At 41.1% G+C, this 12,863-nt stretch overlaps 1 protein-coding gene across 2 annotated transcripts in view; it reads left to right on the top strand.

Moving 5' to 3' along the window:
* Positions 1–12,863, top strand: part of LOC109927220 (mitogen-activated protein kinase 12) — a 64,226-nt gene that overhangs the window by 31,919 nt on the left and 19,444 nt on the right. For both annotated transcript variants that reach the window (XM_048610477.1, XM_020527177.2), the window contains exons 4-7: positions 496–607; positions 9,078–9,107; positions 10,408–10,455; positions 11,942–12,056. In XM_048610477.1, the coding sequence (XP_048466434.1) occupies positions 496–607; positions 9,078–9,107; positions 10,408–10,455; positions 11,942–12,056 (305 nt within the window). The remainder of the gene's footprint in view (positions 1–495; positions 608–9,077; positions 9,108–10,407; positions 10,456–11,941; positions 12,057–12,863) is intronic.

The following is a 12,863-nucleotide window of genomic DNA, read 5'->3' as shown; positions in this document are numbered from 1 at the left end:
AACATCTGTGGATAAAGAAATAGAGTTAACACTTGAAATCTGATATGCTATTTTAGCTCTGAAGAAGAGTTGTATTGGACTCAACATGTTAACTCTGTTTCGTTCTTCGCAGGTGCTGCCAGGACTGCTAAGTTTCTCTAGCATTTTCTGTTTTTATCTCAGCTTTCCAGAATCCAAGGTATTTTGTTTTTATTTGAATGTTAGATTCCTAATACAGTGTTCTTAATTTTCAGTACTTTGAAAATCTCAACTCCTGCCTATCAGCTCCATTTCTAAAAGTCATGCGTGAACCTTGAATCTTCTATTCTGGAACTGCTTTATTTAGCTTTATATCCTATTGCTGTGTCTAGGACTTGGCTTATCAAATGATCATCTGGTCCTCTGGTTACTGCTTATTTAAATATTAAAACAGCTGTGTATTGTGGTTATTGTTCAGCAATTACATTTCTAATAGTCATACTGATGTTCTGTTTATTAATTCACCTTGCTTTGCAGTTATTTGGTTATGCCTTTTATGGGAACAGACCTTAGCAAATTAATGAAGCATGAGAAACTGACTGAAGACCGGATCCAGTTTCTGGTGTATCAAATCTTGAAAGGCCTAAAGGTCAGTTTGTCCTCCAGTCATTAATTTTGACTATGGGAATATGATATTAGTTAATAGCCTGGCCAGTTTTAAAATGAAAGGTTTATGGCAATACGTATAATTTTAGACAAGTGAATTAGAACTTTATGCCCTTGTATTACTTCAAGGCATATTATATAAATTTGCATGACATGTAATTATCGATAATTGTTTTTTCCACCAGAATACAATAAAAACATTCTTTTGACTCTTCCATTCCCACAAGCATACTTCAAAACAGTATTCTGAGGATGTGGTTTCACTGGTGTATTGGAATTCATTGTCCATCCCGAGCTGTTCTAAAAATATGGTAATGGGTCTCTTGAACCAGTGCAGTGGTATGATGCAGCTGTTTGTTTGGATGAACCGCTTCTCAGAGCAGTTAATATCTAACTTCGTTTTCCAGCATCTTTTTTATTTTTATTCATTCATGGCATGAGGGCATAGTTGGCTAGGGCAGCATTTATTGCCCGTCCCTACTGCCCAGAGGGCAGCTAAGAGTCAATCACATTGCTGTGGATCTGGAGTCACATGTAGGCCAGCCAAGGTAAGGATGGCAGTTTCCTTCCCTAAAGGGTATTAATGAACCAGATGGATTTTTCTGACAATGGATTCATGGTCATCGTTAGAGTCTTAATTCCAGATTTTTATTTAATTCACAATCCACATCTGCCATGCCAAGATTTGAACCTGTGTCTCTGGATTAACAGTCCAGTGATAATACCACTAGACCATTTCCTCCCCTGATTTTGCATGTTGGAATACTCCACAAACTAGTATCAATTGCACACTTTAGTAACTAAGAGACTTTCCAATTTGAACCAGCACACAAGTGCTATTGGGTAACCTTGTGACCCTCTTTTGGTAGAGATGCTGGGACTAGCACAATTTGACACTCGTGGGACAGCTTGAAGTGCTATTTGAGATATTGTTTGATCATTTTCTGGGAGTGATGGTCACTACTGAATGTGAGAAAACAGCATGGATTGCACGTTTTATGACCCTTTGCAGTATCTGGCATCTTTGAATTACCACTGATAACACAAAATTAGCCATGTGGATCTAAAGCTAAAAATAGTCTAGAGCTGGCAAGCACAGAAGGTTCCTTTCCAAAACAAGATTACTGAACCAGTTTATATTTTTTGTTTAACAGTTCATATTTATTTTTACTGATGCCAATTTTTTACTTCCATAATTTAGTTTCAATAAAATTCAGATTTTCCGTTTGACTGGGATTGAACTCCAGTTCCCTCTGGTTTACTGGTTCAATAATGTAACTATACACCACAGTAACTCATTTACGTTCAAATATTGCACACAGTTACTGTTTGTAACTGAGGATCAGTTCCATTCAGCATACATCTTATTTGTATTCTTGTGAAATGAAGAATGGCACCAAACAGAACTTGAAACTTTGTGAACAATAGCAATATTTTTCTAGTTTTGATGACAAATGCGACTTAATGCTTTGGCAGCAATGAGAATTTTCACCTATAGGGTCTTTAACGCAGAAAATATGCAAAAGTGCTTTGCAGAAGAGGACTAGCTGGTGAACCTCAGTGTGTGAAATAAGAGAGATAAGTTAAAACCAGGTTTTGAAGAGAACTTCAGAACACACATACACCCTAGCTGTAATGTGCTACCAGAAGTGGATCTGCACCCACACAAGAGTAATTTGCAAGTGCAGTTCACTCGCAAAAATAGCATGATGTTACCCTGCAGCTGACTGCAGCACTGGCTTGAGGTTACGTAGGTGTTAAGTTTTCATCCTGTTCCTTCATTATCGTCTCTCAGAAATATGCTTAGCGTCGCGGCATTTGTGAAATACAGCTTTCACATAAAAGTATTTTTTTCAACCAAGCAGGAAAGCCAGAAGCAGTAAAGATTCTGGCTTCTTGTCAGTGTATTGTGTTAATTTAATTAAGGAAGTAACTTCAATTTATATTGGCAGGATATTAACCTGGTCTGTGATGTCTGGAAATTCTTAACTGCAAACTCCTTAGACTCACAGATTTATGTATTTTGAAGTGGTGCCAAATTTTTGGAGGTCGTGCACTGACATGGATCGAGAACTGGCATAACAGGAAACAAATAGAAAGAATAACCGGGTACAAAAGCAGAAATTGCTGGAGACACTCAGGTCTGGCAGTATCTAGAGAGAAATCAGAGTTAAAGCTTCAGGTCCAGTGACTGTTCCTCAGAACTGAATGAACAATTCATTTTATAAGTGGCAGCTAGTGACCAGTGTACACAGAGATCAGTTGGACTCCAGCTATTCAATATATATATGAGAGAGAGAGAGAGAGAGATTTAGGTAAGGAAGCTAAATCTAAAATCTCCAAGTTTGAAGATGACTCAAACCTGGGTGGACTGGTGAGCTGTGAGGAGGATGCAAAGATGCTTCAGTGTATTTTGTACAGATTGAATGGGCAAATGCATGGCAGGTGAAGCAAAATGTGGATAAATGTGAGGTTATCCACTTTGGTAGCGAAAGCAGGAATGTTGATCATTATCTGAATGGATATAGGTTGGGAAAGATAAAGGTGCAACAAGACCTGGGTGTCCTTGTACACCAGGGTCACTCAAAGTAAGCATGCAGGTGCAGCAGGCAGTGAAGAAGGCAAGTGGTATGTTGGCCTTCATAGCGAGAGGATTAAAGTACAAGAACAGGGATGTCTTGCCGCAAACATACAAGGCCTTAGTGAGATCACACTTGGAGTTTTGGTCTCCTTAATTGAGGATGTTCTGGCTAAGGAGAGAATGCAACAAAGGTTCACCAGACTGATTCCTGGGATGGTAGGATTGAAGAAAGACTGGATCAGTTAGGATTATATTCACTGGAGTTTAGAAGTATGAGGGCAGATCTCATAGAAACCTGTAAAATTCTAACAGGACTAGGCAGGGTAAATGCAGAAAGGATGTTCATGATGACTGAGAGTCCAGAACCAGGGGTCATAGTCTAAGGATACAGGGAAGGCCATTTAAGACTGAGATAAGGAGAAATTTCTTTGCCGAGAGAGTTGTGAGCCTGTGGAATTCTCTGCCACAGAAGGCGGTTGAGGTCAGAACATTGAACGTTTTCAAGAAGGATATAGATATAGTGCTTGGGGCTAAAGGGTATGGGATGAAAGCAGGAACAGATTACTGAATTGGATGATCAGCAATGTTCATATTGAATGATGGACCAGCTTGAAGGGCCGAATGGCCTACTCCTGTTCACATTTTCTATTATTAGGTTTCTGTATTCACAATTCTGGGAAAGTAAGTAGAATGTGCACGTAAAAGGTTGAATTTAATGCAGGGAGCAGAGTCCCAATGCCTCTAGTGTAAAGGTCATAGGTGAGCCCAACCCCACTTGGCTGGCGTACTCTGGATCCATTTAATAACTGCTCATGACCCAGCAGCACCACCAGGAGCAGTGATCACTGCTGAATCCACCGAGGTCAGGGATGAACGTGTAATGCGATGGAGCCAACATTCAAGCTAAGTCTGGGATCTCACCAGGCCTAGGCTGTTAGGCCATTATGAAGGAGCAGGATGGAAGGAGGCACCACTGAGATGGACAGAGCAGAGAGGACAGGAAACAAAAGGAGTTCAGGGAAGTCTATGAAGGCACTCTGATTGACACAGAGGCTAAAAAAAAAGGTCCACTCACCCTTCCTGACTAGCAGTCTCCATGGCTTACAGTGCATGCTGAACACTTGGTGCTAGTTTGCAGCATCACGGGTAAAATCCATCAGTGGTGGCAGGACGCTCTTAAGAGGCCAGTAACTGAGTAGAATTGGAGTGAGGTGAGCAGGTGAGCACAGGGAATAGTGCCACTGGCATGGAGCCTAATTTTACAGACACCCTACCACCATCACTCAACCTTAAGAGCCATAAGTGTTCATCACAAAGTTTGCAGTCTTCAACATTAGGAATTTTCAATAAACTGGCATGTAAATTCCTTGCCACTCTAATGTTGTGGAATTGTAAAGTGCAGAAAATACAGCAAGGCATTTAATTTTAACATCTCTATTTGCAGATTGTTAGACAAGCAAAGGAGGCCATTTGTTGGATTTATTCAGATTGAAATCATGCTCGCATTCTAGCGGCAAAAAACTTCTAAAATTTTACAGAATAAGTCTGTCAAGTTTTTGTTTCTAAACAGGTTACTTTCAAACCCATGTAGATAGTTGAAATGCAATTTTATGAAAACCAAAGTTAACAGAGCATTAGAATTTTCTCAGGATCTGTTAGAAGCAAATGCCCTTAAATTCTAACATTTCATTCACACACAAAGCAGGTCCAGGGAAATGTTTCTTTTTCTGTGGGATATGGAAGGATGAGCAGAATTCTTTTTACGCGGTGAGTTATGCACTGCCTGAAAGGATGACGGATGCAGATTCAGTCATCTTTACAAAAAGAGAATTGGATATGTACTTTTAAAAAGGTGTGGGGGTGGGGTAATGTTAGAGCTTTGGGAAAATAGCAAATAAGTGAAACCAAAGGTCCCTCAAAGCACAATGGTGTGAGAGCCAGCGGCATGTCTAGAACGCAAACCTAAAATCAATCCCCCATGGCCTACTCTGAAATTTGCATACGTGTACAAACTAATGTTGAACTAATTTATCCTTCACAGCCACCATTATGGCTGCCAAATTTTACTGTGTGGTTTTGCATCAATGTGGTTGGAAACTGTTATGAACAGCAATAGCAAACGTGGCTGAAAGTGAAAAGGAAATCTTTAGACTGTAGTGGAAGGATATTGATGGCTTCATCAGTTTGGAAAATGGAATTCAATCCAGAGAAATGTGAGGTTATGCATTTTGGAGGGTGCAGTAAAACATGGAATATGCAAAAAAAATGCAACCTACTGGCAAGTACAAAGAAACAAAGCGACCCCGCTCATAGTTTCTTAATGGTAGCAGGACAGCTCAATAGATAATTAAGAAAGCATATGACATGCTGTGCTTTATTATACAAGGCATCGAAGTATAAGGGCAGGGAGATTGTACATGAACTGCATAGAACACTTATTAGACCATAGCTTAGATATTGCATGGAGTTCCAGCCTCCACATTACAGGAAAGATGTGACTGCACTGGAGATGTATAAGAATGTTGCAAGAATTAGAAGTTTTTAGTTTATTTGAGATGCATAAAGTTATGATGGCCCTAAATAAAGTTAATAGAATTAACCTATTTACCTTAACAGAGAGGTCAAAAACCAGGAAGCGTAGTTTGACAATAATTGAGAGGTGTTCAAAGGGGAGTTGAGGAAAAATTCTTTCATCTACACAGTGAAGGGGACCTTGAACTCACTGCCTAAATGAACAGTAGAGACAGAAAATGTCAGCACATTTAAAAATAATTTGGATGTCTAGTTGAAGAGCCCTGACTTGCAGGTCTTTAGAGGTAGTGTACGAGATGAGGCTGAGTTAGCCCTTTGTCAGCCAGCAAGGAAACAATGCACCAAATTACCTCTTCCTCTGCCATAAATTTTCAATGATCTCTGTAATTTCTATAGACATTTTCACTAATTAACCTTTGGTCCATGCCATAGATTACATGTACTAGTCAACTGTTGACACCTCAAAATCTAGCTGTTGGTCCTAAATTGTTGCTGGACTCACAGTTGATATAGCCCAAACATGTGTATATATTTTTGGTGATTATATATTCATTCTGATGATTTTTGAGGACTCATTCTGATACATACATCTTTCACAAGATCAGAGCAACAGCTGGTCCCTGTTCTCATAGCCTATTTGGTCTTGGACATCTTCTTCAGGATGGATTCTTCCTACTTCCATTCCCACAAGAGTATTTCACTCACACCAAACCCCTTTGCTGCAGCGTGTTAATAATTGCTACAATTTTTAGCTTGAAAACAGCATTTTATTTTATTTGAGATAACAAGATGTAGAGCTGGATGAACACAGCAGGCCAAGCAGCATCAGAGGAGCAGGAAAGCTGACGTTTCGGGTCGAGACCCTTCTTCAGAAATGGGGGAGGGGAAGGGGATTCTGAAATAAATAGGGAGAGAGGGGGAGGTGGAAAGAAGATGGATAAAGGAGAAGATAGGTGGAGAGGAGACAGATAGGTCAAAGAGGCAGGGATGGAGCCAGTAAAGGTGAATGTCAGTGGGGAGTTAGGGAGGGGATAGGTCGGTCCAGGGAGGATGGACAGGTCAAGGAGGCGGGATGAGGTTAGTAGTAGGAGATGGGGGTGGGGCTTGAGGTGGGAGGAATGGTTAGGGGGGCGGGGACAAGCTGGGCTGGTTTTGGGATGCAGTCGGAGGAGGGGGAGATTTTGAAGCTTGTGAAGTCCACATTGATACCCTTGGGCTGCAGGTTTCCCAAGCGAAATATGAGATGCTGTTCCTGCAGCTTTCGGGTGGCATCATTGTGGCAATGCAGGAGGCCCAGGATGGACATGTCGTCCAAGGAATGGGAGGGGGAGTTGAAATGGTTTGCAACTGGGAGGTGTAGTTGTTTGTTGCGAACCGAGCGTAGGTATTCCGCAAAGCAGTCCACAAGCCTCCGCTTGGTTTCCCCGATGTAGAGGAGGCCACAACGGGAACAGCGGATACAGTATACCACATTAGCAGATGTGCAGGTGAACATCTGTTTGATGTGGAAGGTCTTCTTAGGGCCTGGGATGAGGGTGAGGGGGGAGGTGTAGGGGCAGGTATAGCACTTCCTGCGGTTGCAGGGAAAAGTGCCGGGGGTGGTGGGGCTGGAGGGGAGTGTGGAACAGACAAGGGAGTCCCGGAAAAAGTGGTCCCTCCGGAAAGCAGATAAGGGTGGGGAGGGAAAAATGTCTTTGGTAGTGGGGTCGATTGCAGAAGTGTCAGAGGATGATGTGTTGGATTCGGAGGTTGGTGGGGTGGTACGTGAGGACGAGGGGGATTCTGTTTTGGTTGTTATTGCGGGTAGGGGGTGTGAGGGATGAGTTGTGGGAAATGCGAGAGACACGGTCGAGGGCATTTTTGACCACTGTGGAGGGGAAGTTGCGGTCCTTGAAAAACGAGGACATCTGGGATGTCCGGGAGTGGAATGCCTCATCTCGGGAGCAGATGCGGCGAAGGCGAAGGAATTGGGAATAGGGGGTGGCATTTTTGCAGGAAGGTGGGTGAGAGGAGGTGTATTCTAGGTAGCTGTGGGAGTCGGTAGGCTTGAAATGGATATTGGTTTCCAGGTGGATGCCAGAGATGGAGACAGAGAGGGCCAGGAAGGAGAGAGAGGTATCTGAGATGGTCCAGGTGAACTTAAGGTTGGGGTGGAAGGTGTTAGTGAGGTGGATGAACTGTTCGAGCTCCTCGTGGAAGCACGAGGCGGCGCCGATACAGTCATCAATGTAACGGAAGAAGAGATGAGGTTTAGGGCCAGTGTAGCTATGGAAGAGGGATTGTTCCACGTAACCTACAAAGAGGCAGGCATAGCTTGTGCCCATGCGGGTACCCATGGCCACCCCCTTTGTCTGTAGGAAGTGGGAGGAATTGAAAGAGAAGTTGTTGAGGGTGAGGACGAGTTCGGCTAAGCGGATGAGGGTGTCAGTGGAGGGGGACTGGTCAGGCCTGCGGGACAGGAAGAAGCAGAGGGCCTTTAGGCCATCTGCATGGGGAATGCAGGTGTATAGGGACTGGACGTCCATAGTAAAGTTGAGGTGTTGGGGACCAGGGAATCAGAAGTTTTGGAGGAGGTGGAGGGTGTGGGTGGTGTCACAGACATAGGTGGGGAGTTCCTGGACCAAGGGGGAGAAAATAAAGTCAGGTTTGTGGATTTTGGGAAGGAGATAGAAACGGGCGGTGTGGGGTTGGGGAACGATGAGGTTTTTTTATTTTATTTGTTTTGCCCCAGGATCCTTTACTGTTTGCTGTTCATGGCCTGCTCTGTGTAAAATCCCAATGCATCTTCTTACACATCCTGAATTGCCTGCTTGATCCCATGTTTGAATGGATAAGATGAGCAAAACATTTCTGAGGTGAAAATTGAGCCTAACTCCTAATGTGAATGTAGCATTTCTTAGCAGAAGAGTAGGGAGTTTGATGTATATGCTGATATAGGCCTAGACATAATTTTTAGCGCTAAAACAAAAGGGTCATCTTAAACACAGTGTTGAGTTATGTTCTATGATACTTACATTCTTTGGGTGTTAAACAAGTTTTAATTGCATTCTAGAAAATACTAATAATGCTTTTATGCACTCCATCAAATTCCCTACAAATTTAGGTCCATCCTCTTTTCATTATGCATATGGTGTTATACTTAGTATTAATAATAGCTGTGTTAATATCCAAATTAATGTGAAGCCACAAAAGATGTATGTAAATAAATAGAGAACAGCATACAGAGATGTGTTTTCTAAATTCTAATGGTAATGTATTTGTCATAGAAAGAAACTCTAATTTGGACCAAATCGGTGTATCTGAAAAAATTAAATGTAAAGCTTTATTTTCTTTTTAATAGTACATCCACTCAGCAGGGATCATCCATCGGGTAAGCCATACTCCATGCAATTTTATGTTTAATTTCTAACAACATAGTTTATTGTCACCAAGCATCACAGGAAGTAATGAGATGTACCTGGATATCATGTTTTAAGACTTACAGTTACAAGGCTAAAAGAAGTCCGAAGTATTTCAGTATCTTAACATCTATCAATAATTTGAAATGAAATGTATTGCTCATTCTGGCAAGTTCTCTGATGAAGGCCCAGTTAGTATGTGAGTTGCTCGACAAATGTATCACATTGTGAGTCAGGAACTGGGAAATCCAAAGCAAAAATGAGTTCTACAACTTGTACAGAACTTTAATTTGATGCTATACCAGATTTACCAGGATATTGCCTGGTATGGAGGGAAGGTCTTATGAGGAAAGGCTGAGGGACTTGAGGCTGTTTTCGTCAGAGAGAAGAAGGTTAAGAGGTGACTTAATAGAGACATACAAGATGATCAGAGGATTAGATAGGGTGGACAGCGAGAGCCTTTTTCCTCGGATGGTGATGGCTAGCACGAGGGGACATAGCTTTAAATTGAGAGGTGATAGATATAGGACAGATGTCAGAGGTAGGTTCTTTACTCAGAGAGTAGTAAGGGCGTGGAATGCCCTGCATGCAACAGTAGTAGACTCGCCAACTTTGAGGGCATTTAAATGGTCATTGGATAAACATATGGATGATAATGGAATAGTGTAGGTTAGATGGGCTTCAGATTGGTTTCACAGGTCAGCGCAACATCGAGGGCTGAAGGGCCTCTACTGCGCTGTAATGTTCTATGTTCTATGTTCTTTATTTATCATAGTTTATTGTGATGCTCAAATAAAGGGATGTAGATTTTTCTTGATGGTCAAGTTGGAAGGATCAGAATTTTGTCTTATTTGTTTTGATGGAAAAGCATGTAATTTAGAACTTACTTTTCCTAAGGGACAGATGTTTTGTTTTAATTTTGATTTCAAAAGACTGAGATAGACCTGCATAGCCAGCATATTGGGAAATCCTATCACTAGCCTGTATGATTGGGCTGAAAGCTCGGATTGAATATCGCTAGAATTATTGACACTCACCGAGATCAGTTCTTGTCGTTATAATGGCAGTGCTGTTGTACCCAGAAATGCCAAGGACAACCATCTTTTGAGGACTTTTCAAAGACAGTTACTGCTCTGTGGATGAAGTCAAGGCTATAGCAGAGTATATAGCAGAGGCTATAGCAGAGTATAAAAAAAGGTCAAAGAAACTCTCGCCAAGCAAAGATTGGTTTTATTGGTTAATTTATGTTTTTAATGATTGATCTGTTATCAGGATCTTAAACCTGGGAATCTGGCCATCAATGAAGACTGTGAACTGAAGGTAGGCTCAATATTTTGATTGTGGTTCAATACATTGGTTTAAAAACTGGCAAAGAACAGAGCACCAAATTCTCTCAAAATATTTTGTGTATTCCTTGAAAGTATTAAGAGTGATATCTGCAGTACCAACGTGTCAACATGTGACGTTATTGTCTGTGAAGAGCAGAGGCACATATTTACTTCTGGCTTCACAGAAATAATTTAGCACTTACACTTCAAGACTGTTCCTCATGCCCACCAGATTTTATTGAGTAGGATGTCCATGATGCATGTTCCATCCAGAAGCCTATTAAAAAGTTGCAAGAAGTTCTCATTTGTGTCAGAGATTCAGGTGAGGTCCATGATCATCCATGAAAATAAGTCAGTGTACAAAAGGTCAGCAACTCAAGTTTAACTCTGCTACCACCAGGCACAGGCAGTTAACTTTACACTCTCTATTGTTCGTTGTTAGTGCTGATGACGGATTAATTTTTGTAAGAGACCATTAGACATCTGTTCATCCCCAAACACACCCCAGTACTGAAAGCTTGATGTCCTTCTTATTCAGTATTACTATCATTTCAGTTTAATTGGTTCAAACAGTATTACGGCTGGGTACCCCAGATAAGTTTGCTGATTTAAAAAATTGCTGTCTCTAGAGACGAAATTAAGAACAACCATGTTAACATAGTCACCTGAGATTCTTTGTATCGCCTTTCATCATAAAAGCTGAACCATTTGTTTCAAATAGATTAAAAAATACCACCATTATATAAAAATCAAAAGGTCATCAAAACACGTGGTCTCACATACAATTTAAATGTCCTTTACTCCACTTGGTACAAATGAGCAAATGTGTTGTCAGGATCAGTTCTGGTTTTGTTCCTTTAGCTTTAACTCTGTATTCTTGTCTGCTGCTGGTCACAACAACTGTAGCCTGATTCCAGCATTCCAAAAGTTAAAGACAGCTCATTAAATGGGTGGCGTGTGGAACATGTGCTGCACCCAGGTGAAAAGGGTCTATGCCATTGTTGTAATCCACACTTAACGCTTAGTAATAAACTGTTCCAGCTTGAAACTTGTGGAATGCAAGCCAGGTGTCAAGGTGCGAAGAAAATTCAAAATAGAGCAGAATGAGGCTATCTCTTCAAGGAACTTTTCTTCTTCCATATTAAGTTAGGCTCTGCCATCAGATTCAGGTTACATTTGTATTGTAATTATATGGTTAGAATAAGTTGAAAACTTTCTGCACCAACCCTACAGTTAGAATATGGGTGTGTTTTTAATGGAATTTTGAAAGGGTAAAGGAGAGGAAAAGCATTTATTAATATTCTCTTTTAGCAATCGTTTGTAATTCCTATGCAAATACTGCTCTCACTTTAAGGAACCAAGAGAAACAACTCGAGTTTTAGCCTGTACAACAGTACACAGGATTCTGCTTCATGTGCACAGTCACAAACAAACGTGTTCACCTTGACCTATTTAATGCTCTTTACTTTGCACTGTAGATTCTAGATTTTGGATTGGCAAGACATGCAGATCAAGAAATGACTGGTTATGTAGTTACCAGATGGTACCGTGCCCCAGAGGTAATACTGAACTGGATGCATTATACTCAGACAGGTAATCTTATACCTTGTATAGGTACGCTGTGGAGATGTGAAATCACAGTATTCCATTCTTTTTCCACCGCTACAAAAATGAAATGATATTAGATTTATTTTACAGTTTTATTTGTGTTCTGCCTGTGTGAGAAATGGATTACTTTAAAGTATATATGAATAATGCTCACATATCCTGAATTTTATTTTCCATTATCAGAATCTCATAGCTCTTGACCAAAATGCCATGAGCAACAAATAACTTGCATTTTCTACTTGCAGTACCAGCAAATCTCTTAATTATTGCACAACACACTTGCTTTAAAGTTAGAAAGGTGGAGCAGGGGTCAGAAATCAAGGTGACCATATGTTGCACCCACCCAGAGGGGTCAACATAGCTTCTATGCCATTTTCTTGGCCAGACCTACCTTCGATTCAGCAGATAAGCTGAATGGTCATACCTTCTGTATTCAGCTCGTCCATTGGGAAAGGAGATTAAAAAAATGTCCAGTTGAGTTTTTGCTATGTTGAGTGGTTCCAGATAGAATTTTAGCAAAATGTTCTGTGTTAGATCTCACCCTCAAATAGCCAGCCTGTCTCTCACATGAGGGTGCTAAGTGTGGGAGAGGAGTGAGGGTTGGTGCATTAAAATGTCATGACAACTGTCATAAGAAATAGGATCTGGATTAGGCCACTTAGTCTCTCAAACCATGGCTGATATGCCCCAGGCCCCTAGTCCTCTTTTGTGACAACTTATCATAGCTCTCAACATCCTGATATTAAAAAAAATCTACTTCCTCTTTAAATACTTAGTGACCCACACCTTCTG

The sequence above is a fragment of the Rhincodon typus genome, chromosome 22 (genome assembly GCF_021869965.1).
Source record: "Rhincodon typus isolate 14 chromosome 22, sRhiTyp1.1, whole genome shotgun sequence".
Taxonomy (NCBI): domain Eukaryota; kingdom Metazoa; phylum Chordata; class Chondrichthyes; order Orectolobiformes; family Rhincodontidae; genus Rhincodon; species Rhincodon typus.
This window is presented reverse-complemented; position numbering and strand designations above follow the sequence as displayed.